Source organism: Thrips palmi, unplaced genomic scaffold (assembly GCF_012932325.1).
Source record: "Thrips palmi isolate BJ-2018 unplaced genomic scaffold, TpBJ-2018v1 HiC_scaffold_12, whole genome shotgun sequence".
NCBI lineage: Eukaryota > Metazoa > Arthropoda > Insecta > Thysanoptera > Thripidae > Thrips > Thrips palmi.
In genome coordinates this window covers 10,634,653-10,662,560 of record NW_023144623.1, presented here as the reverse complement: position 1 = coordinate 10,662,560, position 27,908 = coordinate 10,634,653, and the positions used below count along the sequence as shown (strand labels likewise).

The window sequence follows — 27,908 nt, the reverse complement described above, 5'->3', positions numbered from 1 at the left end:
CAGGGGGTGGGTTTGGTGGGGCCTGGTGGGGGCAGGCGAGGGAGGCGTCAGGCGGAAGCAGCACATTAGTCGAGATCGGTTAGGCGTTCGGATTGGATCGGGCAGTGCACCTGCAGCAGCACCCCAGCCCGCCCTCGTCCTTTTGCTGAACAGTCAGGTAAGCCCCGCCCCGCCCGGAAACGGGGGCCGCCGCGTCGACGTGGCCGTGGCCCCTTTCCAGCGCGCCGTCGCCGGCACTGTGAGCTCCGAAATTCAGAGGAAATCGGCCTGGTTCGCAGGAGCTTCGTGTCACTGCGAGACTCCTGCCTAAGCCCATCGAAAAATATCCCAATCAAAACATAATATTCTTTCATTAATTTTTAAAATTTTATTTTATTTTTTGCGGGAGTGGTACGAGCTTCTGTCTTTTTCTTATGCAAGCTACCAGATCAGGTAAAGTTCTGGAAACGCATAGAAAAGGATTTATTTATTTGTGCGAGCGTTGTTCCGACGCCGCCAGTGCGCGGCGACCAGCTCGTTAAACGATAGGCCGACCAGACCCGCGGCGCACATTGCGACTTGCGACCCTCCCTCGCCATTCCTCGCCGCCAAGACCCTTCCAATTAACTTCGACAGTTTGATGGGGCCGGCTGGTTTTGCGCCAAACGCACAATGGGCTCGAAGGCCCCGACCACGAGCTGCATTGCCTGTTGCCTGCGGGTGCGGGGTGCACAGTCCCGATGCATCTCTGTCTGCTGCCATTGCTATTGTTGGCTGGACCGGGGATCCAACGGACCGGGTTCCCGGCCCCTGCGACGGGGTTCTGCTAGTCTTGCCACGAAGGAGTGTCGTTCTGTAGACTGACCCAGTGACTGTTGCAGCTGCCATGGCGGACCCGGACTCAGACTGGCTGGCGGGCGGCGACGACGCCGGCGACGACTGGCTGTCGAGCGCCACCGAGGACACCAGCGCGGCGACGCCCGCCGCCGCCGGAGGTGCCGCCCCCGCGGCGGCCGGGGCGGCCGGAGAGGAGCCACCGCCAAGGCCGCGCGTGGACGAGTGGGCGTGGCCCAAGGGGCAGCCCTTCCTGGCGCTGCCGCCCTACCGCACCCGCCGCGTGCAGCCCCGCAAGCTGGACAAGTTCATCCCCTTCACGCACTGGAGCCGGCCCACCTCGCTCAACTACGAGTACATCTACCTGTACCGCAAGAACTACTACGACGACGTGATCGACTACCTGGACCAGAAGTCCCGGGGCGTGAGCCGGGAGCGGCCCAAGCCGCAGACGTGGGCGGAACGCGCGCTGCGCACCTACCCCAGCTCGGCGCCGCCAGACCGCCACCAGAAGACCATGCAGGTGGAGGACTCGCTGAAGAACGTGGGCACGGTGGCGGGGCTGACGCACACCAACGCCATCAGGCACCACCTGTCCAACAACGTGGTGCGCACGCGCTACTACGACGCGCTGTACCAGCCGCTGCCGGGCCCGCAGTTCCCCGTCGACGAGGACGTGTGATGGCGGCGGCCGTCAAGTGAAGCCCGGACCCAGGGCCAGGCCCAGGGCCGCGGTCCCGGAACATCCGCGGGCGCGCTCTAGCCTCGCCACCCGACGACGACGCGGGGGCCACGGCGACGTCCCCGCCACCCTGACCCCCCCGTCCCAGTTTGGCAGGCCTTGGCCTCGCGCTCGTTGGTGTTCCCCGGACCTGAGGCGGTGGCTGTGGCGGCTGCTGCGGTGCCAAGTGGATCGAGTGGACCGAGGAGGCCAGCCCCGCCCGGACATGCCCGGCCAAGCAAAGTGCATGCGCTGCGTCGGCTACTGGCGGGTCGCGTTCCTTCGACAGGGCGTTGTGGTTTTAGTTCAGTTTATGTCAAGTTAGTAAAACACGGAACCGACCCTCCAGTAGCCGGCACTTGTGCATTTGGCTCGCCTTTACGTATGGCCGCATGGCCGCGCTCCTGTCGCCTCCCCATGTTTTGCTCTGCGGGAGCTGCGGGAGGGAGAGCGACGGTCCGGACGAGCGCGTCGTTTGTGTTGTGTCGTTTTTGTGTCAGGCAAAACTGTTCATTGTGATCGTAAGCTAGTGAGTGAATGCCGGTGGATGCCTCTTCCCGGAACACGGGCTGCTGAGGGAGACGAAGGAAAAGGACAACCAAAATTACCTCAATCTTCTCTTCTTTTTTTTCAATAACAGATTTTAATGAATACAGTTCGATACCGTACCTCATATGCATGCGATTCCCCACATGATCAACATGATAATAACATTCTGTACAGAATAAGTCACATTATAAAATAAACTGTTTTGATATAAAAATAAAACCGTATCTGCTAAAGTGGCCCTCTTCTTCAACCCCTACGCGTCCATGTCCACGGCAACGAGGGTGCGGCTGGTGTCGGCACCCGGACCGCCCGTCGGCGTCGCGGAGGCCGACGAGGTCGCCGTGGGGGCGGCCGTCTCGGTGGCAGATCCGCACCCGGACGGCGATTCGGGGGCGGACCCGGGGGCGGACCCGGGGGCGGACCCGGGGGCGGACCCGGGGGCGGACCCGGGGGCGGACCCGGGGGCAGAACCGGGGGCGGAGGCGGGGCACGAGCCCGAGGCGTGCTCCTCCACGTGCTCCAGGATGGGCTCCAGCTGCGCAAAGCCCCGCCGCACGGAGCCCAGTGCAGCGCCGTCCGCGGCCTGCAAGCGAACAAGTGCGAGACGCTGGCGGTGAGGAGGGTGAAGGCCGGCGGCCGCAGCCCACCTCCAAACGCTTCAAGTGCCGCACCGTGAACGCCGGCGGCAAGGCCGGCAAGGCCGCGTCGCAGGGCGACTCCATCTCGGGGGCGATGTCAGGCAGCGGCAGCGCGACGTCCCCGTCAGAGGGCAGCACCGGGGAGGGCGCGTCCTCGCTGACGGCGGCGGGCGCCAGGATGGTGATGAAATCCTCCGGAGAGGAGCAGCCGCCAGGTCTGGCAGCACGCCGGGGAAGCACTCTAACTGGCGCCCTCTGGCTGCCTCGGCACGCATGCCGACACACATACCTGGCGTCCTGGCCCACGGTGGCCTCCACGTCGCGCAGCTCCGCGGCCTCTACGGCGGAGATGAACCGCGCGACCAGGGCGCTACGCCGCGGCGGGCAGTCCTGCAGGGTCTGCTGGCCGGTCTGCCAGGGCGCCGTGTTGAGATGCGCATTCTCCTCCGCGCCGGCCGAGCCCTCCGGGTACGGGCTGAGGGCATGCGGGCCCGCCACCGCACCGGAAAACTGGCGCAAAGGTAAGACCACGTCGTTGGCCACGTCGGTGACGTTGGCTGGCGACGAAGCGCCTGGCGCGTAGGCAGTCCCAGGGCACGGGCGCGCCGCGGGCCGGCCTACAGAGCAGGCTGACGAACCTGCACCCTGGCGCCGCCGCCGCCGCCGTCGGTGGTCACGAGGGCCGAGCCTTGCGTCGCCAAGGACGCGTCGGAGAGGCGGAAGACGTCCTCCTGTCGACCGCAGGTACCGCGGCTGTCACAGGCCGCTGACGGCGAGGGCGTGCCACCACTTCAAGAGGCAGGAACTTACTTGAAAGTCGCTGCCTACGAGGGTCGCCCTGCTGGAGGCCTGCGACGCCGACACTCTCCCCGGCGCGATGGTGGCCGTCGCGCGACTCAGCAGGGACACCCCGCTGCTGCGGCCGCTCGCCTCCAGGTCCCTGGCGCTGTCCTCGCGGTGGAAGGCCCGCGCCAGCACGCTCAGCACCGACGTCCTGCTCCTGCGGTGGCCGCCGTCCGGGCCGGACTGCCCGGAGTGCACGGAGGCGCTGGAGCAGCGGCGCATGCGCACCGGCACTCCCGGCACGTCGCCCACCGCGGCCTCCTTCTCGGCGTCGTCCGCCAGCGCCGCGTCCTTGACGAAGTCCGCCATGTGCATCGGCACCTCCACGTTCTTGGTGGAGCCCTGCGGCGGCTCCGTCTGGAACTGCTTGGTGGCGGCGGTGTACGGCAGCTCGGCGGGGAACACCTCGTCCCAGTAGGCGTCGCGCAGCATCTCGGGGTGCTCCTCGTGCATCTCGTCCACGATCACGTACGACATCTGCTCGAACAACGTCTTTTAATTTGTCGTAGTCATTATTGGGCCGGTTCTATTGACGGTGCGTCGCAAGAACCTGAAGGTTTCGGTCGATGAGCCACATCACTTCGAAGTCGTCGTCATCCTCCCCGAACGGGTTGACCAGGGACTCGGCCACCTTGAGCCAGCCCATGTAGAAAAAGAACTGGAAGGGGTGCAGGGTAAAGCATCAACAAGTGCCATACGCACTCAAACTCGCTGCGTTTTTTTGTTACCCACCTCCAGGAACGTAAAGAAGGGCACGACTAAGTCGATCTGGTGCTTCGGGTAGCCCTTGCTGACGTCCAGGTACTGGTTGCCCATCAAGGTGGCCATGAAGTACACGTGCACCGCCAGCGTCACAACCTAGATGACAAGGGGGAGGGAATAACCAAAGGAACTCCTTTTGTCGATGTGTCCTGGGCCGTCCTGGGCCCACCGGCCCACCTGCGTGTAGACGAGGGGTATGCTGATCCAGTCGTAGCTGAGCAGCTTGCCGCAGCCCGTGCGGAAAATGTTGAGCTCGTCGATGAGGGTCTTGAGGGAGAAGTCGTTGGTGATGCGGTTCTCCTTGCGCGCGCGCGTCAGCACGCCGCTCGCCCACACCAGCGGCAGCCAGTACTTGGGGTGGTTCGTCTTGCGCTCCAGGTCGCCGAAGATCTTCATCTCGGTGGGCTGCAGGAAGCCGGCCTCCACGAGGTGCTCCATGGTGGGGAAGCGCATCTTGACGCGCGGGCTGACCATGCGCAGCGTCAGCACGAGGGAGAGGTTCACGTAGCGCATCACGGTGCGCCGCATCAGCCGGCCGCGCTCGTCCTGCAACGGGGAGGGCTAAGCGCCGAGGGCTAGGCGCGGCTTGGCGCCACCCGCCAGACACCCACCTGGCCGTGCACCAGGGCGCTGACGAAGACGGCCAGGTTGTCGGGCCACGGGATGCTGACGTACTGGTCCCACCATCGCTTGATGACGAGCGACACGTAGAAGCCGAGGACGAACGACACGGGGATGAGGTTGCCGTACGTTTGGCAGTGGATCGACAGTCGCTCGAACCATCTGCGGCGCAGAGAGACTCCTTGACGGCGCCGTGCTTTGTGCTTATGGTTTACTTTCGCCAAGGTACCCACTCTTTGTCTGCCGGGCTCAAAACAAACCGGTAGTACAGACTGAGGCTGAAGTAAAGGATGGAATACAGAACAAGGTTCGGCCACAGCAGCTTGTAAATACTACCCCTCCACCTGAAATAAAGTTAGGGTGATCTGGCAGGCGTGTGTCGGCAAGCCCAAAACATCGTGTCATTGTTGCTAACCTAAAGAGAAGTTTAGGGAAACATCCCAGCCCGCTGGACGTCGCCACCTCCGCAGTGTAGGTTACAGTCATGGTGGCGAAGATCAACAGCCACATTTTCTGCAAGCCGCGGTCGCTGCCCGACACATGGCGCGGAGTGCGCACTTTCGTCGTTTGGAGGCAACAAGACGAAGCGATGGACGCGATGCCGTGGCTTTCCCTGGCTTTCCCCGCGTCTGTCCGTACGCTCGCGCCCCTCGCGCCTCGCGCCACACCGGCGACGACGGCGGCCCTCGCGACAAAAGACCATCGCGATAGCAGAAGGCAGAAGGCCGTGCATGACAGGCAGGAGCACCACGTACACCATCTTCAAATGTGACCGAGCACGCCGCTCTATTCTCCCCGGCCACGTCCGCAGGAACGTTGGGAAAGGCCGCTGTCTGGTCTCAAATTGATCAGCGGGTTCCATACAACATTCTGAACAGCCTGCGCCTCGTTGACGTTTTGAATTTGACAGGAAATAGGAAAGAGTAGCAAACCCCTTGCCCGCTTTTGACCCCGGAAGACCTCTCATCTAGAACACACCCGTGAGAGCAAAGTTGTGTTGTCCGCCGCCATTGTCCGTGTTAAGTGTAATGTGCCTGAACTTTTTAGAAATATATGAACTTGAAAAATTAGGAAAGTGCCCCGCAATCTGTGCTCAAGAAACTTGGGTGTATTTTAAGACGCAAGACTTTACACAACATTTGAAGCAAAGTGTGAAAATAGGTGATGTCCGCAGGCGTATCAGATCAGGTAGGCTAACGAGGTTCCGCTGTCTGTATCTCCGTCTTCGGCTTTAATCGACACTCCATTCGAAATTGTGTTTATTGCTCCTGCCTCTTCATTTCCTCGAAATATTAATGCCTTTGGTGCCTGTTCTGTTTCCATGACATCTTCGGTACTTCCAGCGGATGAAAGGACAAGGGAACCAAGGTACAGTGGATTATTTTGGTTGACATTCTCCCTCGTATTTATTGTGTAGTTTGCTGTCTTATTATTTTTTTTCTGCCAATTTCCTTGTTTGAAATCTTTAGTTGTCTTTTGGGAAGGTCCATCTGTGACCCATGACCCTTATAGTTGTCTTATCATGGCGTATTCTGAATGACAAACACACAGAGGTTATGTGGACTGATTTTTTCTGGTTGACGTCGGCTGCTTAGCGGCTGCACCACTTTCGGTTTTCGTTTTCAGTTGACACTTTTTCGCTCTCAATTCCTCACAGTTTCTTTTAAACTTCTATCTGTTTGTCACTGAAATTTTTTACTCCAGATAGTTTAGTGCAGTCAGGGCAGTGTCAATTCTGTCATGTTGAGTGAACCTTTCCTTTGCCTTTGGTACATTACAAATATTTGTCTTATCTCTTTTTGGTCTCTTATTAGTCAATCTATTCTTGCAGAATAGTATATCGAGACTTCTCAGGTTTAGCTATTTTCTTTGAGTTGAAAGCTGTATGTCAATCTTCAAATATTTTGTTAATTTCAGTTGCAAATGGGCCTAAGGAGCACGTGAATGAACATGAAGACTTTGATTCATGGAGGCCTCAACATCATCAGGTATAATTTTGTTTCTTCCATTCCATTGTACTTACCATTTTTTTTTTTAAATCTCATTTGCATTTTTGAATTTGTCTTCTGAAATTATTATGTGTGAATTTTGTTTCAGGGATACAACTCAAACCCCATTTCAACTACTTCAATGGGCTCAGACCCCTATTCTATACCAAATTTCTATGGCACCTCAACGTTTGCGTATCAGGCTTATGGAGTAGGAGATGGAACTTGGTCAAATGGAGACGCTCCAATGCCCTATATGGGGGGTTACACAGGACATATGGGGCAGGATTCATATGGAATGGAGGGCATGTTTAGCACCGGAGGAACGGGTTTTAACACAACATTTGGTCAACCAGGATTTAATTATTTCCATAGTAATGGGGACTTTTCAACCTGGGGCAACTCTCCTGGAGGAGCGATGCCCCGAAAGGCTCAATATGATGAATACTATCGTGCCAGCGAGATAGCAGCGTATGGAGGAGGTGTGGATGTGAAAGCAGTAGAACATGGAATGCAAGGACTGGGCTTGAGTGATGTCAAGGTACCTGATGCCAAAGACCACTTAAAGTCGCAACCTCAAGATTTAATTCAAAAAGAAAGTCAACCTCAACAGTCAGCTCCAAAGAAAATGACGTGGGCATCCATTGCAAGTCAGCCTGCTAAACCACAGCCTCCTGTGCCAACTGGTGGCCTGAAGAAAAAGGGCCCAGGAATGCCGCCGCCACCAATGATTCCGGGTAAACACAACATGGACATCGGGACATGGGAGGGCAAGAATGGCAGCGGAGCTCCTCCAAAAGCTCCTGTAGCTCCTCCCCCGGCAGCAGTACGACCATCATGGGGTGGGCCTGGTGGACCTGCCGGGCCTGGGGGGCCTGTCCGCGGTGGGCCCCCAAGGCCACCCCCTGGCCCTGCAACGTATGGACACGCCCATCCGCACCCAGTGGCCATCCTGCACCATCCCATCCCCCAGCAAGGACCCCATGCTCCACAGCACCATATGCCTCCACAACAGGCTTCAATGCCGAATATGCCGCAACACCCTCACCCCTCTGCGCCCACCCCCAACCACCCTGTGCTTGATGAACTTCGAGTCAAAAACAATTATAATCCTCCGGACTATGATCTGTCGGCCAAAGGTGCAAGGTTCTTTGTCATAAAATCTTATTCTGAAGATGATATTCATCGGTCAATTAAGTATGAAATTTGGTGTTCTACTGAACATGGCAATAAACGCTTGGATGAAGCTTATCGAGAAAGGGAAATGGAGGGGGGCGTAGTGTTACTGTTCTTCTCGGTGAATGGCTCTGGTCATTTCTGTGGTATGGCACAGATGATCTCGCCTCTGGACTACAACTCTTCCAGCTCTGTTTGGTCTCAGGACAAGTGGAAAGGACAGTTCGGGGTCCGTTGGATCTATGTAAAAGACGTACCTAATGTCCAGCTGCGCCACATTCGTCTTGAAAATAATGAGAACAAGCCAGTGACCAACTCCCGTGATACCCAGGAAGTGCCGTTTGAAAAAGGAAAGCTTGTCTTAAGAATTATGCACACCTATCGGCATTCAACGTCCATCTTTGATGACTTTGTGCATTATGAGAAAAGGCAGGAGGAGGAGGACTCTCGTAAAGTTATGCCTCCTAACTCTGGTGGTTCTCCTCAAGGTCATGGTCATGGCCACGGACATGGCCACGGGCATGATCATGCTCACCATGGTCATGGACATGGTCATGGACATGGGCATGGCCAAGGCAGGGAACGGGACCATGGCCGTGACAGAGATCGCGGAGACCGAGACGATCGTGGAGATCGTGGTGACCGCGGCGAACGCGGTGGCCGTGGCGACCGCGGCGACCGTGGGCGTGACAGGGACGACCGAGACCGCCATGGAGACAGAGACCGTGATGGCAGAGGACCACCACATCATCACAAGGTAAAACCATTTTTATTGTTAACTACTTGCTGGGATTTTCTTGTAGCTTGAAAATTTACTGAACCTACTTTACTTGTCTGTCTCAGGATCGTGGTGGAGATCATCATGGTGGCAGGGGCCGTGGAGGCAGTGGTAGATCGGGAAGAAATTAAATTCAGGACTGGTATTGCAGTGTGTTTGCTGTTCTGAATGAGCCAGCTAGTGAAAATATCCCATCTCCACATTAGCATGCTTTTAATCATGAATTAATCCACGATGAATATACCTGTCGGTCTAATAACAATAATTATTATAACTATTAGTTTTAATAAATTTAATTATGTTGTGTAAAATGAAAAAAAAAATGGGTGGAAAATCAGTTTGTTTTTATATTATTAGTTTAACAAGTGTTGACCTTTAAAGGCTATTGTGGAAGGAATTGGTTTTTGTGCACCTAGTGCCATGTCACTTCATGGTGTATCAGCAGTTACAGTAAGCTGCAACTGCTTTTAACTTTTGTTGGGCTATGGAAGCCTCAGCAGCGCCCACAGTCTAGTTTGATCCATGTTTAAAGTTACTGCTACTATAATTATTACAAGAAAATGTTTTGGTTTAGAGTTTAGAAACATTCAGAGTCTATTTTAATTGCCCTGTACCTTAAATGACCTCTGTATTTTGTTTTTAAAAATAATTTTGTCACAGTTTTCATTTACATTTCATGGTGTAGCAATGACTCTAAACTAGTCTATGATAATGTCTTCATTATTGTGATCTGCAGGATACATTTTGTTGCATTTAGTCTTTGCAGCAAAGATTTGTGAATCACTGTCAGTGGCATAGTAATGGGACATGAACTGGTCTGTACTACCATTGTTAACTCAGATGGTAGCGTTTTCATTTGAGCAAGTCTCAATTTGAGAGATAATGGTATGGTTTTTTGTGATATAGCTCATGAGTGAGGCTGGAGAAAGGTACACTGTCACATTTGAATTTTAATTAAAGAGCATGTTTAAATCAATTATCTTTATGTGTCCAACTGAAATCTGTTTGCTTTGGATTTAGCTGGGATATCAATCGACTATAGTTTTCTTGTGATCCCCCTCAAAATTTTCCTGAGATTTGCTCTTTTTGTGTAGTGTTTTCAAAAAATACTCTGGAGCTGGTCTATTGGTGACCTGGATAAAGAGATAACAGTTGTCATTTGTTTTGAAATTGTTTGTCTTTATCAGTCATTAGACTAAACGAAAATCTGCCCCCACCCTTTGAAGATGACTCGAACTCTAGTGGCAAGTTATCAAACTTGTTAATCGTGGGATATTTTAGCAGATTGTTTCTATTTATACTATTACTATTGATGATAATACCAAAAATTTGTAACTTTCTTAAATGCCCAAAGAGTTTCTTATACTATGTGTCCATTTAATGTTCCAATTCATCTGAATTAATTTACTTTCAGTCATGTTTGAAGCTCCAGAACCAGCCTACTCAAACTGATTTTGAACACTTATTTTCTGAAAAGATCTTGTGGTGTCAGAGCCATGAAGTTGTAACATCACTATGAGCTTGATGAGTGAGATGTGGCTTCTCATCTCAAAGCAGCTTTACCTGAGTTCTGCAGATTTTCATTTTAAGTTAAGTACTTGGAAAGTGCTTATGGAAAAGGGTTTTTGGCACTGGTTTTCTTTGCGTCTTACAATTAAGTTAAATTGATGGATTGTTTTTTTTTTCTTTTTGTAGGATTTGTATTTGTTTTCTTTTTATTGAGTTGGTGATTAGTTCAATAGGTACATCTACCTGTCTCTTTTTCAATTGCTTGTTTGAAGAGCAACAACCTGTCAGTCTTTAACCTTGAACATGAAAGAAAATTACATTATTTTTTCAAGCTTTAATTTCCTTCTATCAAGTTTGTATGCTGCTGGTGTCAGAATTAAACCACTAATTTTTTTAAGTTCTTAGTAACAAGAATTTAATAGAAAAATGTTCTTATGTGGTCTGTATTTAACCTTTTTTTTTATTACTATGATTTCCTTTGTAAGACTTTTAAACTTGTAGTGAGAGGTGTATGGCATCATGTGCAACATTTATTACTCAAACAAATTAATACTGATGAAAAAAATGCAAATGTCACTGCTGACATTCATCTATGTAAATGAGACATTTATACATGTATACATATAATATATATTAGATGGCTTTATCTCTAGTTATGTTGAAGAGTGAAATGATGCGATTGAATTATGCTTTCATGAACAAGGAAATGGAAAAGCCACAATGAGCTCAGTGTTTCATCTGTCTTTTTCCTTTCTTTCTTGTTACCTTGGTTTCAAAGCCATCAAATTAGGAGTTCCCCTTTAACAACATCCATTATTGGTACTCAAGTAGAGCTCTGGGTCATCTGTCCTAATTTTTGGCAGATGACCACTTTTTATCACTAACCCTTCTCTTCCAATATATGTCACCCACTTTTCGGATCTTTGTCATAGGACTGAGTGTTGACTGAACTGTTGAGGGTAAGATTTAAGATTATGTGAAAAAAATATTTTGGAACAGTGTCTTTCCTCTTCTCTGCCATTATGTGACTTCAAAGTGAAAGAGAAGATTTTAATATTATTTTAAGTGACTAAGCAAAGACTTCTTATGAAAGGAACTAAAAAAATGACCGTGGTGAAGACCTTAGCTGAGTTGGAAGAATGTAGAACAGCGCAATGAAGCATGGTGTGCTGGTTTCAGACCATGCACCTCTGAGACTGAAGAGGATGGTGTGATTTGAGTGCATCGGTAGCGTTCAATAGTGAATTCAAGAAGAACAGATGGTTGTTGCTAGTGGTGCACCAAACTTCTGTGTTGCCCCACTCTTCAAAGTGAAGCTATTTGGATTACAATATGTTTGAAATATTTTTGCAATTGGACATATTTTAAAATCTGGACTGAAGAATGTAGGTGTGGTTGTGTCCGCACCTCTTCAAAGCTCTCCTATAAACTGCTGGGTGGCTTAAGTTATATTAAGTTGACCAACAACATTTTTTTCCTTCTGAAGGTTCTTTAGTTCCCAATCAGAGTCAAGTGGGAAAACCAATAGGCTTTGAATAGATTGGACAATTTGTTAATTCAAGTAATCTTTCTCTGTGCATTTTATTCAGCTATTATTTGTACTAGTAATCTCAAAGCAGTAACTTTGTTTCATTTTCATAGTTTACCTGTTGAATAAATTGATACAATGTTTGGAGAAACATCACAATTGTGTTTATCTGTAGATTGTGAAAGACAATTACAAAACATCATCAGAAGCTTTTCCATGACCTAACACAGCCCTTCAAAACTGACTTGCCATGAAAGTTTCATTTTGTTCAAAATTATCAACACACCATAGGTAGTTGACGAGACCTTTAGCAAGATTCTAAGCAATATTGCCATCTATTTGCGTGTAAATAAGGATTGAAATGTTGTTAATTTATTTATTTGAATTTTGTAATTAAATCAGTTCTTAATATTTTTTTGAACGCTTTGCAGGTTTTTATTGACATTGTATATTAACTTACAATACAACTGCAAAAGATTATAGGCTGTAATGAAATTGTCTACGAAGATCTGCCATGAAGATTTATGTCCCTGATTTTTATTTTTGAGACACCCACCGTTTGTGCATGAATGAACTTACTGCAGTGGAACTGCTCTTTTATGCAATTTGTAGTCAAAATATTCATATAGGCTGGAGGTACTTTTACGAAAAAAATTGTAATTTTTATGTGTATTGCAACTTTGATCTACGTATGTCTTGTTAAGAGTTTGCACATTTGTTTACAATACACAGGCACTGTTATTCTTTTCAGTTTTGCAAAATAATGTGTTGTATCATGTACTTATTTTGTGTAACCCAACTACAGCTCAAGTTTTTGGGGATTTGGAAAGTGCATTCTCTGAGTTTTTCTTATTGCTTTCTCTCTAGAGGGAATATTCGAGAACCTCCAGATCTAACAGTGATTTCTAAATTCTTCTACACATGTTGTGTTGGGCCCAGAAACCTGTGACAAGGCATTGTAAATCTAAAGCACTATTTTATTTAGTAGTTGTGTGCAACAAATCCAATTTTCTATGATTTAAATATAGGTACTGTAAAAAGAAATAAAATGTTGGGGTGATGTGTTTGATGTAAGTTTTGTTTTTGGAAAGAAGGTGATGTTACACAAAGTGTATTGATGTTTCTTTTCCTTTGTTTGTATTTGTTTCAAATTTGCAATGATCATAGTCTTTATGAATTATTCTGTGTCATTGTTTGGTGTCATATTCATTGGAAATTATTCTCTGATCCGAATAGTGGGGAGTTTGTTGATAGCTAAAATTGATGAAAGAGATAAAGAGAAATATCTGAAGAAAAAAAGTAAAAATTCAATGTTATTCCTGTGTCATTTCATTGTTTATTGACCTTGTGGACCCCAACATCAAAGCCGACCCCATTGGTTGGGCTTTGTAGGGCCTCTCCTGGACATCTCCAAAACGTTACATGACATTCTGTGTAGCTCTCAAAAGGAACTATGATATCGTTATAGATCGACTGCAGTCTTGGTGAGAATTTGTCACCCCGTGTCATGCAACTACGATCAAGAAATACTCTTCGCGAAAAGCGAGGCTTATATGCTTGTTTCGTTTGAACACATTTTCAAAAAAAAACGCGCTAATAACAGGAAGGTGCAACACACGTTGATTCGTAAAATCTTCTCTTAGAGGTAATCTGTTAGTTACATTTCACGACTTATCAGCGAGAGAACAATTAAAATGTCTTTTCCCTAGAGCCTTACTGGTGAAAAGAAAGTCTAAAACTAACGAATCAGCTGTGGTTCCAATCAGTGGTCGTGAGCGTACGTTGGCAGCTCCGTCGGAAACAACAACACTAGCAAACAGATGTTTTTTTTGGGACGTCAAGTTGTCAGCAAAATAACGTCTGCTATTTGTTATCAAACTGAACTCGTTCAATGTCGTCGGTCCCCGTTTGAAGCTAGGTGACTTTTTCCACGCCTTGTCCTGCAAGTGTCGTCCTTCAGCGGAGCGGAGAGTCGGTGTGAAGTGTGAATTGGCCGCGTCTCGCACATGCGCACATACAGGCCAGTCGGATCCGTGCGTATCGTGCCGTGCACCCTCGAGACTCAAGCGCAGCGCCCATTATCTGTTGTGCAACGCGACGCGCCGCCGTTGTTGTGCGTTGTGCCGCAGCGCAGAGTAAGGACCCTCGGGCTCGGCGCGAGCGCCCCGCATGGGGACGTCAAACTCGCAGCCGCAGCACAGCATGGACGGAGACAGCTCTTCCTCCAGCGGCCCGCTGAGCGCTGACGGCGGCTCCAACTCCAACGCCAACTCGTCCAGCCAGTCGCAGTCGCAGTCCCAGTCCAGCCGCTCCGAGCGCCTGGGCCGCAGTCTGCGCAGCCTGGTGGAGGGCTACAGCACCCCGCGGCCCTTGCAGCCCCTGCAGCCACTCATTGACATGATGATGCTGTCCGCGGCCCGCGAGACTGACCGTGCCCACTTCGTTGTCAGGTAGGGGACGTAGACGTAGTTGGCCAGGCCAGCTCCCCTCTGGCTGAGGCTCACTGTCATTGTTACGATTGCCTGGACTGTTGAGGTCCATTAGCTCATGATGGGTCAGTGTCAGCGACAACAGAATGAAAGGAACTTGACCCTAGTACTCGCTGTACTCTCTTTTCTCGACTGTTTTTTCTCTGATGTGGGCCGACTTAATGCACCGATGCACCAACTTCCTCGTTGTGCAGCTTGTCAACAATTTTTCTAATAATTTGAAATTTTCCTGCAGGAGGAGGGGGCGAAGGCTTTTGCTTGGTGATGACGAAGATGATGATGATGACGATGATGATGACGACGACGATGATGATTATGATGAAGATGATGATGAATTTGAAGAGGAATTCTCTAAAATTAAAAGTATTAATAATCCAGAGACCAAAGTTTTGGACGTAAGTAAAGATTACATGTTTCTTCACTTATCGGTTCATGTTCCCATAGTTAATTTATTTTACTCATTGAACAGGAAAGTGAGTTTAGTCTGATGACTAAAATGAACTGTGGGCTCAAGGCCGAAAGATATTCCCAGCATGATAAACCCCCATCTGTTATGAAGATGATTGCCCAACGAGAGGTAAGGATAAAATGTCCATGTGGCATGTTTATTCTCAAGCTGGGATTTGTAGGAGAAAAACTGGAGCCAGAAATCTCTGTTAAAAATGTTGTTTAAGTTTAAAATCTTTGGCTCTTTTCTTTGCAGGAGGGGATGCGAGGTGGGTCAGGATTCACATCTCATGACTTTTCTACTGCTATACACCAATTCCTTCCAAATGATATGACTGTGGAGGACAGGTATCACCATAAAGCATTTTGTGGGACATACTCACAGGATGGCAACTGGTTTTTGACTGCATGTCAAGGTAACCCTTGTGATTTCCTTCGTCATTCTTAATATTCCTTTTGATAAAGTACTTTTGCTTCAGTTTTAACTCCTTTCATTTCACAGATCGTAAATTACGTTTATATCGTACGTCTGGTAAAAAATTCACTTTACTCCGCAAGATTTCTGCACGTGATGTTGGCTGGAGTATATTAGACACTGCTTTTAGTCCTGATGGCAGTAGTTGTGTCTATTCTAGCTGGTCAGATAGTGGTAAATTATAATAATGATATGTTGTTAAGTGCTGTTGGTATTATTCTGAGCGCAATTTAATAATATTCTGCCTGTTCGCAGTATACCATGTCCGACTATTTGGTGATTCAGAGTCTCAAGATGCCCTACAACTTAACCCAGACTTGAGCAGGTTCTGCGTGTTTTCATTGGTCTTCTCTCAAGACGGACAAGAAATTCTCTGTGGAGCAAATGAGGGTACCTTGTATATATATGACAGGTTTTCAAATCAACGGATCCTTAAAGTTAGTATCAAATTTAATTTTATTTTGGACTTACATAGAAGAGCTTGGATATAAGACCTCTGTAACTTTTTCCCCACTCTATAGATTGATGGTCATTATGGTGATGTGAACACAGTAGCTTATGCAGACAATACATCTCATATCCTGTACAGTGGAAGTGATGATGGTCTCTGTAAGGTAAGAGCTGTGTAAAGTTAAATTTTAACAGCAAACCGGGCCGGAGCGGTTAGACCGGACCCTAACCGGCGAACGGGCTCTAACCATAACACATACAATATGCTTTTGGATTAAATGTGTTTATCATTGGCAACATTTTCCAGGTGTGGGACAGGCGTACCCTTTCAGAAACCGATCCCAAGCCTGTAGGAATCTTGGCTGGACACATGGATGGTATCACCTACATTGAACCTAGAGGAGATGGCAGGCATTTTCTTTCCAATAGCAAAGATCAGACTATCAAGTTATGGGATGTGAGATCATTTTCGAGTGAGGATGGTCAAGAAGAAACAAGAAAGGCAGTTGGAAGTAATCATTGGGACTACCGATGGCAGAAGGTGCCTGCCAAGTGTAAGTATTAGCTGCATGCTCAGCCTGTGCAGCTAGAAAAGGCAGAGTTACTTATTGATTTTCTATTCCCAATCTAGTTAGAAATCCTCCACCAAAACTGAAAGGTGATACGTCTGTGATGACATACAGAGGACACTCTGTACTGCAGACTCTCATTAGGTGTCATTTCTCACCAATTGCCTCTACTGGTCAACGGTATATTTACACTGGCTGTGCTCAAGGCAGAATCTTCAGTAAGTAGCTACACTAGCAATTTTTGTTTTGACTCCAGCAATATTTTTTCATGTACAAGCCAGTACAATGCTGTTGATTTTATTTTTTTCAGTCTTTGATGCATTAACGGGTCAACCTGCAAAAATTTTGTTTGGTCACAAAGCATGTGTGAGAGATGTGTCATGGCACCCATACAAACCAGAAATAACAAGCACCTCAGTAAGTCACCCATTACTACCATTTTCATAAAATGCATGAACTTGCAAATTCCATTTTTGCTCTCCAACCTGTCAGATTACATAATTATAATTATTTTTCTGTGCAGTGGGACACAATTGTAGCTCGGTGGCACCACAGAGGTTGGTACGAAGGAGACGATGATGATGATTATGATGATGAGGATAGTCTTCGTGTAATGGAGTCCTCTGATAGTTCTGGTGGATCACAATCAATGTGGGTCAGAAGAAACCCAAGGAGAGAGGAAGGGGAAAGGAGATGCACTGCACGTCTGAAAAGAAGAAGGGACAACCGTGGGGATAACTAACTATCTCTAGTTCCATCACAATTTTAATGCTATGAAAATCTTTTTGACTGTTTGTAGTGGCAACTAAATACTTCCTGTGATTTGATGTTTTAGATGTCTTTTATCATTGTTCATGATGGGGAAAGAAAATCAGTTTCATTTCCACATCTAAGGTTTGTCATGTCAAAGTCAGGGCTATGGGATATAGTTAATATATCAGTTACACAGGGCCATTTTGTTTCACTAGTTTTCATATGATACCCTCTAAGAAAAACTTGTACCGAAGGATTATAATTTTTGTAATTGTTTTTCTGGATGACATGTGTCAATGCTGAAGTAGTCAACAAATTATTTTTTACGTTGGTTATTGTTTTACCTTATATCTTTGTTATTTTGGCCTGTTGAGAATTGATTCATTGTTGGTATACTTATTGTTGTTTATTTCTAGTTATAAGAATTAATTCCATTAATGTTTGGGGTTGATATGTGAGATTGTTGCATCTTTGAAGAGGTCCTACGTCATGGGCTGTCTTCGTTCTTCCTCTCAAAACACCCATGATCATGACATTTAATTGTCAAAATTTAGACCAAAAAAGAAAGGAAGGAGCGCCGGTGTTCTTTGGATCTCCATGAAAATTACCTACCCTTATTGTTTTATAAATTGGTTTTTAAAAACGATGTTACTTTTGACTTTGCCCAGTAAGTTGATCAAGGTTAAGATAAAATAGGTACTGAAAGAAGGATTGAGAGAAGAGTACAAAAAGACTTGCTCAATGCATTATCCATGCCAGTACATAAGCTTGGCTAGTGACTGGGAAAATCTTTGAATTATGAAGAAAGAAAAGTTAATTTCATTTTCATTTGGTCTAGCTATCAGAAAGCATTATTTTTGTATATTGATCTCTTAGGTAACTAATTTTTCTTGTCATGTAAATTATTGTGGGACCCTTTCATCACACATTAAAGCAATTGTTTCTTTCAATAGTTTACTCAATATTAAAATAGCATTCAATTCAACATTGCCCCCTCCCCTTCTGATAACGTCAAGGCCTTTTTCATGGGGGCTTCATTGCCTCCTTCTTCAGAAACACGACGTTTCAATCCTCGAGTCATTGGAACATTCATCTCATCTGAAAGAATAAAAAATAGTAAGCGGTTGCTATCTTGATATTTTCTGGTCAAAATTTTCTAGTGCCGCACCTTTATTCTCACATTGAAGCACATCAAGAAGTCTGAGTATCTCTTCCACTGATCGCTCAACTGGTCTATCATTTATTGAGATAAAGCGAACCACCTGTAAACCAAAACTGCCTATTACGCTTCTTGTGGTAAAATAAGTAACTCAAATAACTACTAAACAAGAAAAGGACCTGCTCATGATCTATGAGGAAAAATGCCCTGTTGGAGACTCCTTGGTCTTCATTGTAAATTCCATACTCTCTGGCAATTCTACCAGATTTATCGGCCACAAGAGGTATATTTATATCAACTAATTCCTTTTCAGTTGCGAGTTGCTTGATCCAAGCCAAATGAGAGAATTCACTGTCACAAGACACTCCAATAAATTTGCAATTTCTTTGTTTAAACTCGTCAATTTTTTCTGAAATCCTGACAATTTCTGAAGAACACACCCTTGAGCTAGGAGAAGAGATGAACATGCAATGTTTATTACTGGGCAATACATCAAAACTCTAGATAAAATGAAACAAAACGAACTGCTTACAAGTCCATTGGGTAGAAAAAGAGCACAACGAATCTGCCACAAGAATCCTTCAATGATACTTTACTGAATTCTTGCCTGATCACTGCAGTGGCAACAAAGTTTGGGGCGGGCTTTCCTATGAGTTCAGCCATAGCTGCAAAAATAGTAAAATCATTTAAGAATTTTTTGTCTGGTATAGGTAGGAAGTACACAGCATAATTACATTATCAAACAAATTCATATATAATTACTGACAGTACTGTAAAAGATACGCCGAATCTCACCTGACAGTTTAGCCTTCGAATTGAACTATGTATCGGACAAAGACTTGTTGAAAACTTCGGAGACACGCAATTGCTAAAACGTGCAAATGAACCAATGCGGTCCGGCAAATCACAAACAAAAACAACAACAACACAAGCGGGCTGCTTGAGTGCACTCAACTATTCGCACGCTGGAGCCTCGCTGGAGCTGGAGATAAGCGCGACCGGAAACCGGAAGTCGACCGAACCTGTCGATGACCCGGTGACTTGCGAACGACCCCGGAGCAATGCGATGCGGTCAAGACAAAGCAAGGCACACTCACCGAGCTGCCTGCTCACTGCAAAGGAAAGGGACTTGGCTTCTTTGTGGGGAGGAAGGAGTCAGGGGGGAGACGGGGAAGGGGGAGAAGGGAGGGGGGTCACCTGTCGACCTCGTCGGGCTGCCCGGCCGGCCGGCCGGCGAGGGGCAAGTAAAACGAAAACAATCACGATCCACTGGCGGCCGTCTTGATTATACGCCTTCGGAGTGAACGCTCCTTCCATGGCCCCCCAGCGAAGGCGTCTACAGGAAAAGGGTAGCCTAGCCCAGTGTGAATGGGGCAAAGGCACCGTCCTGAGAGGATGTCTGGGGCTCTCCCTCGTCAAAATACTTGGACTAGGGGCTGCCCTTTGTTTCTACTACCCAGGCCTTTGAAACGCGCTGCCAGTCGGCAGTGAGCAGGTTGCCTATGCTCGACTCGGCGGGCGCTGGCGCCACGCTAGACCCTCGACGGACCCCCACTGCGGCTTGCTCTGCGTACCTCTGCGGGCCTCTCGAGGGCTGAGGCAGCTGAGGCGACGCGCCCAGAGAGTAAACAAGACTTGTTCCAATATCTGAGGTGCTCATTGGCCGGGTGGGGCGGCGGGGCCGAGGCGGGGCACTGGCGCCTACTTCCTGCATGCAGTGCCCTGGCCTACGGCATGGCCAGGCCGACTCGACTCGACTCGACATGGGATGGGAGGGACCGCCGACGGGACCGCGGGACGGGACCGCGGGGACCGCGCGACCGCAGTGCAGGATTTTGGCCGCTCTGTATTGCCTTAGAGATAGCGCGGCAGATTACTCGACCGGCCGATGCGCGGCGCGCGACGCAGCCATGGCGTGTAGCGCGTCCCTTCCCGCGACCGCGCGACAGTTCTGGGAGTGGATCTCCGCGACGGGGCGCCGCACGGACGGACTTGGCGGACTGCTCAGTGTCGTGGTCCGCGTCCGCGTCTGCACCCTGCGATCGCCGCTTGGCGCCTGGCCTGCCCGCGACGCGTCCACGCTCCGTCCGTCCTGCATCCTGCCGCACTGAAGGGCGGTCCGCCGAAGTCGTTTTCGCTGTCCGCTGGTCGCGAACACCTTTCCGGCCCCCACTCACTGGGCTCGGGGATGGCCTGAGGGCCCCGCTCGGGCGCCGAGGCCGACGACACATCGCCGCCCCCCGCGAGGAGGCCGACCACAGCGCCATGGCGGTGGGCGTCCCGGCCCGTCGGCCCGCCCGTGTCGTCGAGGTGCACCACACCGCGGACCCCGCGGACCAATAGCGAGCTGCTGCTGGGACTTCCCCCTTCCGAACGGCAGGTTCAACCGCGAGCGACTTCAAGGTAGGCCCCGGATGGCGGGTGGCCGGCCGCGAGCCTCCGCTGACGTCTCGGCGGCCCTCAGAGTGCGCTCTACGCCGGCTGGCGCGCTGCGCTGACTGCGCTCACGATTGACGTCACCAAGACGAGACGCGTTCCGAATCAATCCCGTCATTCCCTACATTTTGTTGCTGGGATATGACAGTCAATAATTTCGGACTGTCCTGCGATACGGCTCGACACTGCCAAAATGCTATCGGATTGGAAGCTTTTTGTTGTTGCTGTTTTTGTTTGAGTGACAGATGGGCTCGACCTGCACTCCTGTGCTGTACGCGTACGCGAGCTGGATTATGATAGGAGTCCACAGATTTATTCGTTTATTATTTAATGAATAGAGAGGCCAATCTCTTGGAACCCGTTTGCTTGCATTTTTTGCTGTCAACGAACTGCACCTGCAATCCACTGCCACCGAAAAAAACGGGCCTTCCCTCTGGATGTACTTTGCTCGAATGCCTTCTTCTTGACTCACTCCGAGAGAAGGCACACTGATAACAGTTTATGTTGTCGTTTTCTTTGCTAATTATCTTGGTTCGCATTGCAGTATGGCAGCGGCCGAGCGGGGAGCCTATCTGGGATGCCTTTTCCTGGTTTTCATTCACGCCGTCAACTCCTTCGGCTATCATGGTAAGTCCTGGAGCGTCCAGAGCAGGTCCGAGTTACAAAGGGGAGGTAAAAGCGATTGGATTTTCCCCTTAGGTCGCCCTATCCGCATCAACAGCACGGCGACCTCGTCGGGAACCTCGACGGAGACCGACGTGTACTACCCCTACGCGAGCTGCGGCAACGTACCCTGGGGCGATGGTGACGGCCACGGCGCCGGCGTCAACAGTAAGCCCTCCAGGCGTGTGTGGAGCAGTTTGCCGCTCTGTCTCTCTCGCACCCTGAAAGAACGCCTCAAAGGTGCGACAGAGACAGAGCGACGAATCTCCCTGCTTGCGCTTGCCCGCGGTGTAACGTCGCGCTCTGTTTCGTCCCAGAATTCCCCGTGAGAGAGTTCTGCTGCCCCGAGGCGGAGTTGACCGACTACGGCCCCGTTGACTGGCCCATGACGCGGGTCAACCAGTGGGTCGTGCAAGCGTGTCCGTACGGCGCCAGCCCCGACACGCCGGGTAAGCATTGTGCCCTGTAGCCACCACTGCGGCCATGGCTGCGCGAAGCAGAGTCACCGGGAGGTCTCTCTCTTTCTCTGTCTCAGGGGCGGACTTCGGCGTCCCCAAGGCGTCGCGGCGGTGTGCCTTCAGCCGCTCGATGGGCCCCGTGTGGCGCCAGAGCGACTACAGCCAGTGCCGGACCAAGGTAGAGCAGCGCCGACACGTCGACAACTGCCTCACTGTCCTGTCATTCTAAAGCGCGTTTTGAAGCAGGGAGCCTCGGAGCGGGACGCCGCCGAGGCGGCGAGCAACGCAGAGAACATGACGTCCGACCCCTCCAAGATCGACAGCGCGGCGTTCCAGGAGGCCACGGACCTCATCTTCGCGGCGCACCAGCTCGCCAAGACGAACCGGACGGTATGGAACGAGCTCACATCGCCTTCTCCTCTCGTCTCTCTCGCGCTTACGAGGCGTTCAGATTGAGTGCGAGAGAGACAGAGCGGTCACAGCTGCCCCTCACACGCACGCAGGTGGCGCGCTCCATGCTCAAGGCCTTGAGCAACCTGGTGGCGACGTCGCCGTCGGTGCAGGAGGCCAGCGACGCGAACGGCACGCAGCGCCTCGAGTTGTTCCGGCTCATGGAGGAGCACGGGCGCGGGGTGCGGCTGAGCGACGACGAGTACCCGTACGAGCACCGGATGCCCAACCTGCACCTCGCCGTGTACAAGCTGGACATCCTGCCGGACGGCAGGCCCGACCTCCCGCAGGACATGCAGTTCCGGGTCAACTACGACGGCCAGGACGGCGACGTGTCCGTCACGATGTCGCCCGAGGCCATCCAGCAGGCGGTGACGGCGGCCAGCTCCACGCGCCAGCAGGGGGTAAGCGAGCGAAGATCCAAGGTCCCTGGTTCGACTCCCGCCGCCGCCGATTTTTATTCCCGTTGTCCGGTCGTAGCTCCGGGTACGCTTCATGGCGGTGCGCAAGGCCGAGCTGCTGGTGCCGCCGGGCGCGCTGTCGGGCAGCCAGCAGGTGGTGACGGCCGCGCTGAGCCGCGGCCCGCAGGTGGACGAGACCGAGGACCAGGAGCTCGACCTGCCCGTGTCGGGGCTGCAGCAGCCCGTGCGCATCACCATGCCGCTGGGCGCCAACTCCATCGGCACCACGCACGTCTGCGCCTACTTCGACGACAACGGTGAGCTTACCCGGCAGAGGGATCCGATGTCGGTTCCGTTTCGAAAGGAAACTGAGCGCGCGCGGTGTGTCCGCAGACGGCGTGTGGCGCACGGACGGAGTCCAGAGCAGCCTGGACGGCATGACCGTGGTGTGCGAGGCGACGCACTTGACGCCCTTCACGCTGCTGCTGGACCCCTATCCGCGCAGCGACCTGGCCGACATGGCGGTGCCCCTCACCATCCTGGGCTCCATCGGCAGCACCCTCAGCGTCCTGGGGCTCGCCCTCACCATCCTCACGTACAGGTTCTTCAGCAGGTGAGTGAACCGGTCTGGGGGTAGCACTGCCTCAGGGATTTGCCCGTTCTGTATAGCTCCACATCCTCATCTTCCTTCTTCCCCAGGGTCTCCGCCGCGAAGGTGTCTATTAAACGGGCTGCTCCGGCGCGGTCCTCGCTGCAGTGTCCCCATAATGGGTTAGTCGGGAGGCCAGGCAGTCGGCAGCGTGTTCTTTTTTACAGTGGACCGACAAAGTACGCGCCAGCGAGCCGACAATGATACGGTGCGCAAACGCAGGACAGAGAGCACACCGGACGTGCCGTGCCGCCCGGCATGGCCCGGCCGCGTCATAGTCGGTTCTTCGTTATCGTGCAAGGGCAGCCTGGGGCAGCCCAGCCACTCGTTGAATCGCTCCACGCACCTGTCGGGGTGGCATGCCGCCGCTAGCCCCGCATGCCGGCCTGTCCTGTCCTGCTCCAAGGCCGAAAAGCGAAAAGCGCCCCGACGTACGGATCTTTGAAGCCCGTTTGCTCCGCCGTCTGCTCCGCAGGTTCAGCCAGGACCGGTGGGGCCGTGTGCTGGTGCAGCTGTGCCTGTCGCTGCTGCTGCTGCACCTGGCCTACCTCGCCTCCAACCTCAAGGGCTCGCTGCCGCCGCCGGGCTGCGTGGCCGTGGCCGTGCTCGTCCACGTGTCCCTGCTCGCCTCCTTCAGCTGGATGTTCATCGAGGGCCTGCTCCTGTACCAGATCCTCGTGACCGTCTTCAAGACGGCCGACACCAAGTTCATCCTCAAGCGGCTGGTCTTCGGATGGGGTACTTACCAACCACACTCACGGCAGCGTTCGGTCTGCGTGTGCTTTGTGCGCGGTTCGCGTTGGGTGCCTTGCTCTTTCCGCAAAACCGCGCGGGAAACCCCCCAAAGAGGCATGTCTAAGAAAAATTTCGCGAGCCCGCTTGCCTGGACGCTACCGACTTGTCCAAAAGGCGCACAGCTGTGGACCGCGGGGCCGCGACACTGGTTGAGGATGTCTTAATCGGCTTATCGATAAGGATCCTCGCCCACACTGTCAAGCGCTGACAAGCGTGATGCAAGCCAGGCCCGGAGGGCCATAAACCCTGACCCAGGAGAAGGTCACTATCACTTGCCGACGAGGCCCACGTGAAATTCTTTTAAAAACCCTCTCGGGTCTTATTTGCGAGCGCTAAGTCCGATAACCCTTGGTCCAGGCGTGCCGATCCTCTTCGTGGCGGTGAACGGCGCGGTGCGGCCCAACTACTACCTGGACACGCACCCCGACTACTGCGTCGTCTCGGGGGCCAACGAGCTGCAGCACATGCTGGCCACCATCGCGCCCTGCGGCCTCGTCATGCTCGCCAACCTCGCCATCTTCGTCCGCGTGTGCGTCGTCCTGCTGCGCCAGCGACAGCTGCCCGGCGTGCGCCAGGACGCCGACGACCGCCCCAAGGTGTCCTGGGCGCAGGTAAGGGGGCTGGCCGATTGGCCGTGCGTTTCCACTCCTCAGTCGAGGTGGGGAGCTAACCGACCGGCGAGCGAGGAGCGCGGCGGCGAGGCCAAGCGCGGCCAAGCGCCTGCGATGCCGAGGGTAGGCCGTGCCGCACAACACGCGTGCGCGAGGGTTGCCTACCCTGCAGGCTGACCGCGCTGCATCTTGCCCTGGACCATCTATCGAAAGAATCCCTCTCTACTTGTTCCCGTTCTAGGTACGCGGCGTCATCGGCGTGGCCTTCCTGCTGGGCGTCACGTGGCCGCTGTCGCCCCTCGCCGCCAGGGACACCACCATGGGGGTGGTGTCCACCGTGCTCAACGCGTTCCAGGGCGTGGCCATCTTCGTGTCGAGGGTGCTGACCCACCCAGAGGCCCGCCGCTGCTGGCTGCAGCGCTTCTTCTCCAGCACGCCGGACTTCGGCAGCAGCGCCTCCTATTCCCTCAACGAGAAGGTGGGGCATGGCAGGGCACGGCACACGGCACGGCACGCCAGTACAAGTCTCCTCCTATCCATTCTCATTCTACTACTCGTCTAATTTCCCAGGGCTCGCAGTGGTTCTGTTTGCGCTGGATTTCATCGAAACAGGACATCGCCTCCGTTCCCAAAGATCGGCGGTCGATCTTCAATGGAGCCAGACCATGGAGCCGAGGAGACTCGTCCACCAACATCAGCAGCAGTAGCAGCAGCAGCAGCAGCGGTGTCATTTTGTCAAAGAGTACCTCGGACACAGACATCCTGTATTAGTCTCGCCCGAGGCCTCTCGAGGGTTCATGGGTCATTTCACTACATCATACGGCTTACAAATAATAATGGTTACGACCTGTGTGAAACGAATCTCTTAATCAAGTGAGCAACAAATATAATTCAGTTCCAAGGAAATTAATTAGATCATTATTCTTTTTTTTTGTTTCATTTTACTTCTGTTTTATCTGGTACTATCACACACATTTCTTGGTATTACAGCCTGACTTTGTGAAGACATCTCATCTTATTACTGATAATTTAGTTACAATTTTTACAGATGCAAACAGATGTATGTAATGCCTGGGTTTTGCAGGACATCCCAGAAAATTATGAAAAAGCAATACAATGATAAAAAAGTACTTTAATTGAGAATTTATTTAACAAATACTTCAGCAGTTGACCTTTTCCACAAATACCTTATATTAAATGTAGCAAAAATGATTTCAATAATCAAACTGATATTCAAAATATGAAGGGTCGAAAGTATGAACTCTTGTGAAACCATCCTCACCACCACTAGCATAACTCTTGCCATCAGGATGAAATGCTAAGGAGTTAATGGGACCGAAATGACCTTTGACACGTCCAAATTCTTCTTCAAATACTAAATGGAAGAACCGAGCATCGAACTTTCCAACGCGTGTGGATGTAGTTGTGACTTCCATAGCTTCTTGACCACCACCCAACACAACCTGAAAAAAGGAGGAAATCAGTGACGCAATCATGTCATCCATGATGAAATATGAACTTCTCAGGCCAAATGTTCAGCCCTCGGCAGATCAGTGCAGTACTTACATGGTCCATGATGGGTGAAAGAGCTGCACTGTTAACAGGTCGTTCAGTTTTGTAGGTTTTCAAACACTCCAAAGTATCAGTGTCAAACAGTTTGGCGGTACAGTCCTTCGAAGCTGACACAAAGTGAGTACCATCTTTGTTGAACTGTAAGTCATTGATGGAGGCAGCATGGTCATGAACAGAGTGCACTTCTTTTCCCATCTGAAATAAACAACCAAATGTTAGTCATGGAGCCATGGTTGAAAATTTGACATGTTTAAAAAAGATTTTAAAAAGACCACAAACCTTGAGGTCCCACATGGTGATCTTTCCATCTTCATGACCTGAGATTACAGTTTCATCTAAAGGCCCCCACAAAATAGAGGTAACTTTAGATCCATCAACAGGTATCCTCATGATTGGGTCTTGATTTACTGCAAACAATAAGTAAATTAATAGCATTGCAATCGAAATGAAGTATTTAATTTCACATAGCTAAATTATTAGCAATTAATCTAATGAAAAACTTACCAAGTGATGCATCAGCGTTTCTAACATCAATTATGTGAATTTCACAATTAGTGTTCATTCGTTTATCAGTGGAAAAGACGGCTGTGTTGGAAGAGTAGCTGAACATACATGTTCGAACAGAAGTACCGGTCTCCACTTTACCAATCTCTTTGCCTGAAAGAAACCAACAATTATATTGTTTCCACCTTGTCACCACAAATTACATTTAAAAAATTCAATTGGAAAACATCTAATACCATTGCTAACATCCCACAGTCGAAGAGAATTGTCACCAGCTCCAGTCAAAAACCTAGTTGTTTCCCAATTGACATCAAAGCACCAGACGACACCTTGATGTCCCATGTATGAGCCCAAGCGCTCTCCATTGAGAGCAAACCATACATTAGGGGCATTATCCTTGGCAGATGAGAAAAGAAGATCTCCTTCGCGGTTATACTTGATTTGTGTGATGGCCCTCTCGTGGCCTTGAAGCATCAAAGGTTTCTGGAAATGAATGACAGAGACATTAGGAAAATATACATTTCACAATTCATTTACAGTAATCAAACATTAAATAACTCTGCACTGAGAGCACTGGTGGTCTCTTAAACAAAAACTCAATATTAAACAGAACGAGAAGATGGTTGAAAATAAGGCTTTCCATCGAATTAGAGACAGAAAAACCATAAACTAATATGAGATTTCGCAGTCAAGATCACAGATGGACCCAGTAGGTGACTTAACCCCAAAACGGCTGCAAAGAAACTGGTTCATCGTCCTCTGTTCAGAACGAATTGCATGGTTTCGAAGGAGGCATTCAAAATACAAAACTAAAGCTTGAGTTAAAATGAGCATCACTTAAATTTATTTATCAATCGAAATAACATAACTTACTAACCTAAAAACAGCCGACGCAAAGAAAAGTGGGAATAAAAATTTAAAAGGCTTAATTAAGTGGATAGCTCACCATGATGAAATGTAGAAAATGAAGCCCTCTGAAGATTAATGAATCATAAACCAATCTAAGGAGTAGTTAAATGTCCGTCTTAACGTTCAAAATCCTGGAAAACGTCACAAGCGAACCGACATGTGTTGCCGTGCGGTCGCCAAGATCGATCCTGC

At 50.1% G+C, this 27,908-nt stretch overlaps 7 protein-coding genes across 10 annotated transcripts; 4 read left to right on the top strand and 3 right to left on the bottom strand.

Moving 5' to 3' along the window:
- The first annotated feature begins 56 nt into the window (after window positions 1-56).
- On the top strand, window positions 57-2,316 carry LOC117639999 (flightin). Its single transcript, XM_034376140.1, has 2 exons — window positions 57-157; window positions 861-2,316. Exon 2 carries the CDS (start codon window positions 866-868, stop codon window positions 1,493-1,495), a length of 630 nt encoding a protein of 209 aa, XP_034232031.1. The 5' UTR covers window positions 57-157; window positions 861-865; the 3' UTR covers window positions 1,496-2,316.
- Window positions 2,317-2,336: 20 nt separating this feature from the next.
- Window positions 2,337-5,549, bottom strand: LOC117639865 (bestrophin-2-like). Its single transcript, XM_034375809.1, has 10 exons — window positions 5,363-5,549; window positions 5,208-5,291; window positions 4,938-5,109; window positions 4,504-4,872; window positions 4,297-4,422; window positions 4,115-4,222; window positions 3,844-4,041; window positions 3,011-3,231; window positions 2,731-2,938; window positions 2,337-2,666 (listed from the first exon to the last, which is right to left on the bottom strand). The coding sequence occupies exons 1-10, from the start codon at window positions 5,455-5,457 to the stop codon at window positions 2,337-2,339; spliced, it is 1,911 nt and encodes a 636-aa protein (XP_034231700.1). The 5' UTR covers window positions 5,458-5,549.
- Window positions 5,550-5,714: 165 nt separating this feature from the next.
- Window positions 5,715-13,242, top strand: LOC117640060 (YTH domain-containing family protein 3). The gene is made up of 5 exons (XM_034376285.1): window positions 5,715-6,135; window positions 6,291-6,315; window positions 6,865-6,935; window positions 7,045-8,868; window positions 8,955-13,242. The coding sequence occupies exons 1-5, from the start codon at window positions 6,112-6,114 to the stop codon at window positions 9,018-9,020; spliced, it is 2,010 nt and encodes a 669-aa protein (XP_034232176.1). The 5' UTR covers window positions 5,715-6,111; the 3' UTR covers window positions 9,021-13,242.
- Window positions 13,243-13,354: 112 nt separating this feature from the next.
- On the top strand, window positions 13,355-18,059 carry LOC117640061 (DDB1- and CUL4-associated factor 11). Its single transcript, XM_034376286.1, has 11 exons — window positions 13,355-14,376; window positions 14,651-14,810; window positions 14,885-14,992; window positions 15,119-15,278; window positions 15,365-15,511; window positions 15,593-15,774; window positions 15,859-15,951; window positions 16,095-16,341; window positions 16,419-16,574; window positions 16,667-16,773; window positions 16,880-18,059. Exons 1-11 carry the CDS (start codon window positions 14,096-14,098, stop codon window positions 17,096-17,098), a joined length of 1,860 nt encoding a protein of 619 aa, XP_034232177.1. The 5' UTR covers window positions 13,355-14,095; the 3' UTR covers window positions 17,099-18,059.
- Window positions 18,050-19,484, bottom strand: LOC117640064 (peroxiredoxin-2-like). Of its 2 annotated transcripts, none has more exons than XM_034376289.1 (6): window positions 19,466-19,484; window positions 19,064-19,380; window positions 18,801-18,933; window positions 18,448-18,715; window positions 18,278-18,371; window positions 18,050-18,207 (listed from the first exon to the last, which is right to left on the bottom strand). In XM_034376289.1, exons 3-6 carry the CDS (start codon window positions 18,929-18,931, stop codon window positions 18,086-18,088), a joined length of 615 nt encoding a protein of 204 aa, XP_034232180.1. In that variant the 5' UTR covers window positions 18,932-18,933; window positions 19,064-19,380; window positions 19,466-19,484; the 3' UTR covers window positions 18,050-18,085. The 2 variants fall into 2 exon arrangements, with proteins under 2 accessions (XP_034232180.1, XP_034232181.1); XM_034376290.1 differs by lacking the exon at window positions 19,466-19,484 and having other exon boundaries at window positions 19,064-19,136; window positions 19,224-19,380.
- Window positions 19,485-20,223: 739 nt separating this feature from the next.
- Window positions 20,224-25,861, top strand: LOC117640059 (adhesion G-protein coupled receptor G6-like). Of its 3 annotated transcripts, none has more exons than XM_034376282.1 (14): window positions 20,224-20,671; window positions 21,249-21,331; window positions 21,404-21,535; window positions 21,685-21,816; window positions 21,903-22,003; window positions 22,072-22,215; window positions 22,329-22,679; window positions 22,756-22,993; window positions 23,070-23,289; window positions 23,376-23,447; window positions 23,801-24,063; window positions 24,478-24,731; window positions 24,973-25,209; window positions 25,302-25,861. In XM_034376282.1, the coding sequence occupies exons 2-14, from the start codon at window positions 21,250-21,252 to the stop codon at window positions 25,500-25,502; spliced, it is 2,427 nt and encodes an 808-aa protein (XP_034232173.1). In that variant the 5' UTR covers window positions 20,224-20,671; window position 21,249; the 3' UTR covers window positions 25,503-25,861. The 3 variants fall into 3 exon arrangements, with proteins under 3 accessions (XP_034232173.1, XP_034232172.1, XP_034232174.1); XM_034376281.1 differs by having other exon boundaries at window positions 22,069-22,215; XM_034376283.1 differs by lacking the exon at window positions 23,376-23,447 and having other exon boundaries at window positions 20,225-20,671; window positions 22,069-22,215.
- On the bottom strand, window positions 25,844-27,906 carry LOC117640062 (eukaryotic translation initiation factor 3 subunit I). The gene is made up of 6 exons (XM_034376287.1): window positions 27,754-27,906; window positions 27,044-27,290; window positions 26,808-26,960; window positions 26,583-26,710; window positions 26,298-26,498; window positions 25,844-26,194 (listed from the first exon to the last, which is right to left on the bottom strand). The coding sequence occupies exons 1-6, from the start codon at window positions 27,754-27,756 to the stop codon at window positions 25,946-25,948; spliced, it is 981 nt and encodes a 326-aa protein (XP_034232178.1). The 5' UTR covers window positions 27,757-27,906; the 3' UTR covers window positions 25,844-25,945.
- Between the last annotated feature and the right edge of the window lie 2 nt (window positions 27,907-27,908).

Bases quoted from the DNA above. Each gene is read 5' to 3' on its own strand.
- LOC117639999 (XM_034376140.1), top strand. From the start codon at position 866: ATGGCGGACCCGGACTCAGACTGGCTGGCGGGCGGCGACGACGCCGGC.
- LOC117639865 (XM_034375809.1), bottom strand. From the start codon at position 5,457: ATGTGGCTGTTGATCTTCGCCACCATGACTGTAACCTACACTGCGGAG. The intron at 5,292-5,362 runs GTTAGCAACAAT...ACTTTATTTCAG, and splicing joins TTCCCTAAACTTCTCTTTAG to GTGGAGGGGTAGTATTTACA. The intron at 2,667-2,730 runs GTGGGCTGCGGC...GTTCGCTTGCAG, and splicing joins GGCACTTGAAGCGTTTGGAG to GCCGCGGACGGCGCTGCACT.
- LOC117640060 (XM_034376285.1), top strand. From the start codon at position 6,112: ATGTCCGCAGGCGTATCAGATCAG. The intron at 6,316-6,864 runs GTACAGTGGATT...TGTTAATTTCAG, and splicing joins GAAAGGACAAGGGAACCAAG to TTGCAAATGGGCCTAAGGAG. The intron at 6,936-7,044 runs GTATAATTTTGT...ATTTTGTTTCAG, and splicing joins GGAGGCCTCAACATCATCAG to GGATACAACTCAAACCCCAT.
- LOC117640061 (XM_034376286.1), top strand. From the start codon at position 14,096: ATGGGGACGTCAAACTCGCAGCCGCAGCACAGCATGGACGGAGACAGC. The intron at 16,575-16,666 runs GTAAGTAGCTAC...TATTTTTTTCAG, and splicing joins TGCTCAAGGCAGAATCTTCA to TCTTTGATGCATTAACGGGT. The intron at 16,774-16,879 runs GTAAGTCACCCA...TTTTCTGTGCAG, and splicing joins CAGAAATAACAAGCACCTCA to TGGGACACAATTGTAGCTCG.
- LOC117640064 (XM_034376289.1), bottom strand. From the start codon at position 18,931: ATGGCTGAACTCATAGGAAAGCCCGCCCCAAACTTTGTTGCCACTGCA. The intron at 18,716-18,800 runs GTAAGCAGTTCG...CTCTTCTCCTAG, and splicing joins TTTTTCTACCCAATGGACTT to CTCAAGGGTGTGTTCTTCAG. The intron at 18,208-18,277 runs GTGCGGCACTAG...TTATTCTTTCAG, and splicing joins GCTTCAATGTGAGAATAAAG to ATGAGATGAATGTTCCAATG.
- LOC117640059 (XM_034376281.1), top strand. From the start codon at position 21,250: ATGGCAGCGGCCGAGCGGGGAGCCTATCTGGGATGCCTTTTCCTGGTT. The intron at 22,004-22,068 runs GTAGAGCAGCGC...CGCGTTTTGAAG, and splicing joins ACAGCCAGTGCCGGACCAAG to CAGGGAGCCTCGGAGCGGGA. The intron at 24,064-24,477 runs GTACTTACCAAC...CCCTTGGTCCAG, and splicing joins GCGGCTGGTCTTCGGATGGG to GCGTGCCGATCCTCTTCGTG.
- LOC117640062 (XM_034376287.1), bottom strand. The intron at 26,499-26,582 runs GTTTGTGGTCTT...TGTTTATTTCAG, and splicing joins TCACCATGTGGGACCTCAAG to ATGGGAAAAGAAGTGCACTC. The intron at 26,195-26,297 runs GTAAGTACTGCA...TCCTTTTTTCAG, and splicing joins TTTCACCCATCATGGACCAT to GTTGTGTTGGGTGGTGGTCA.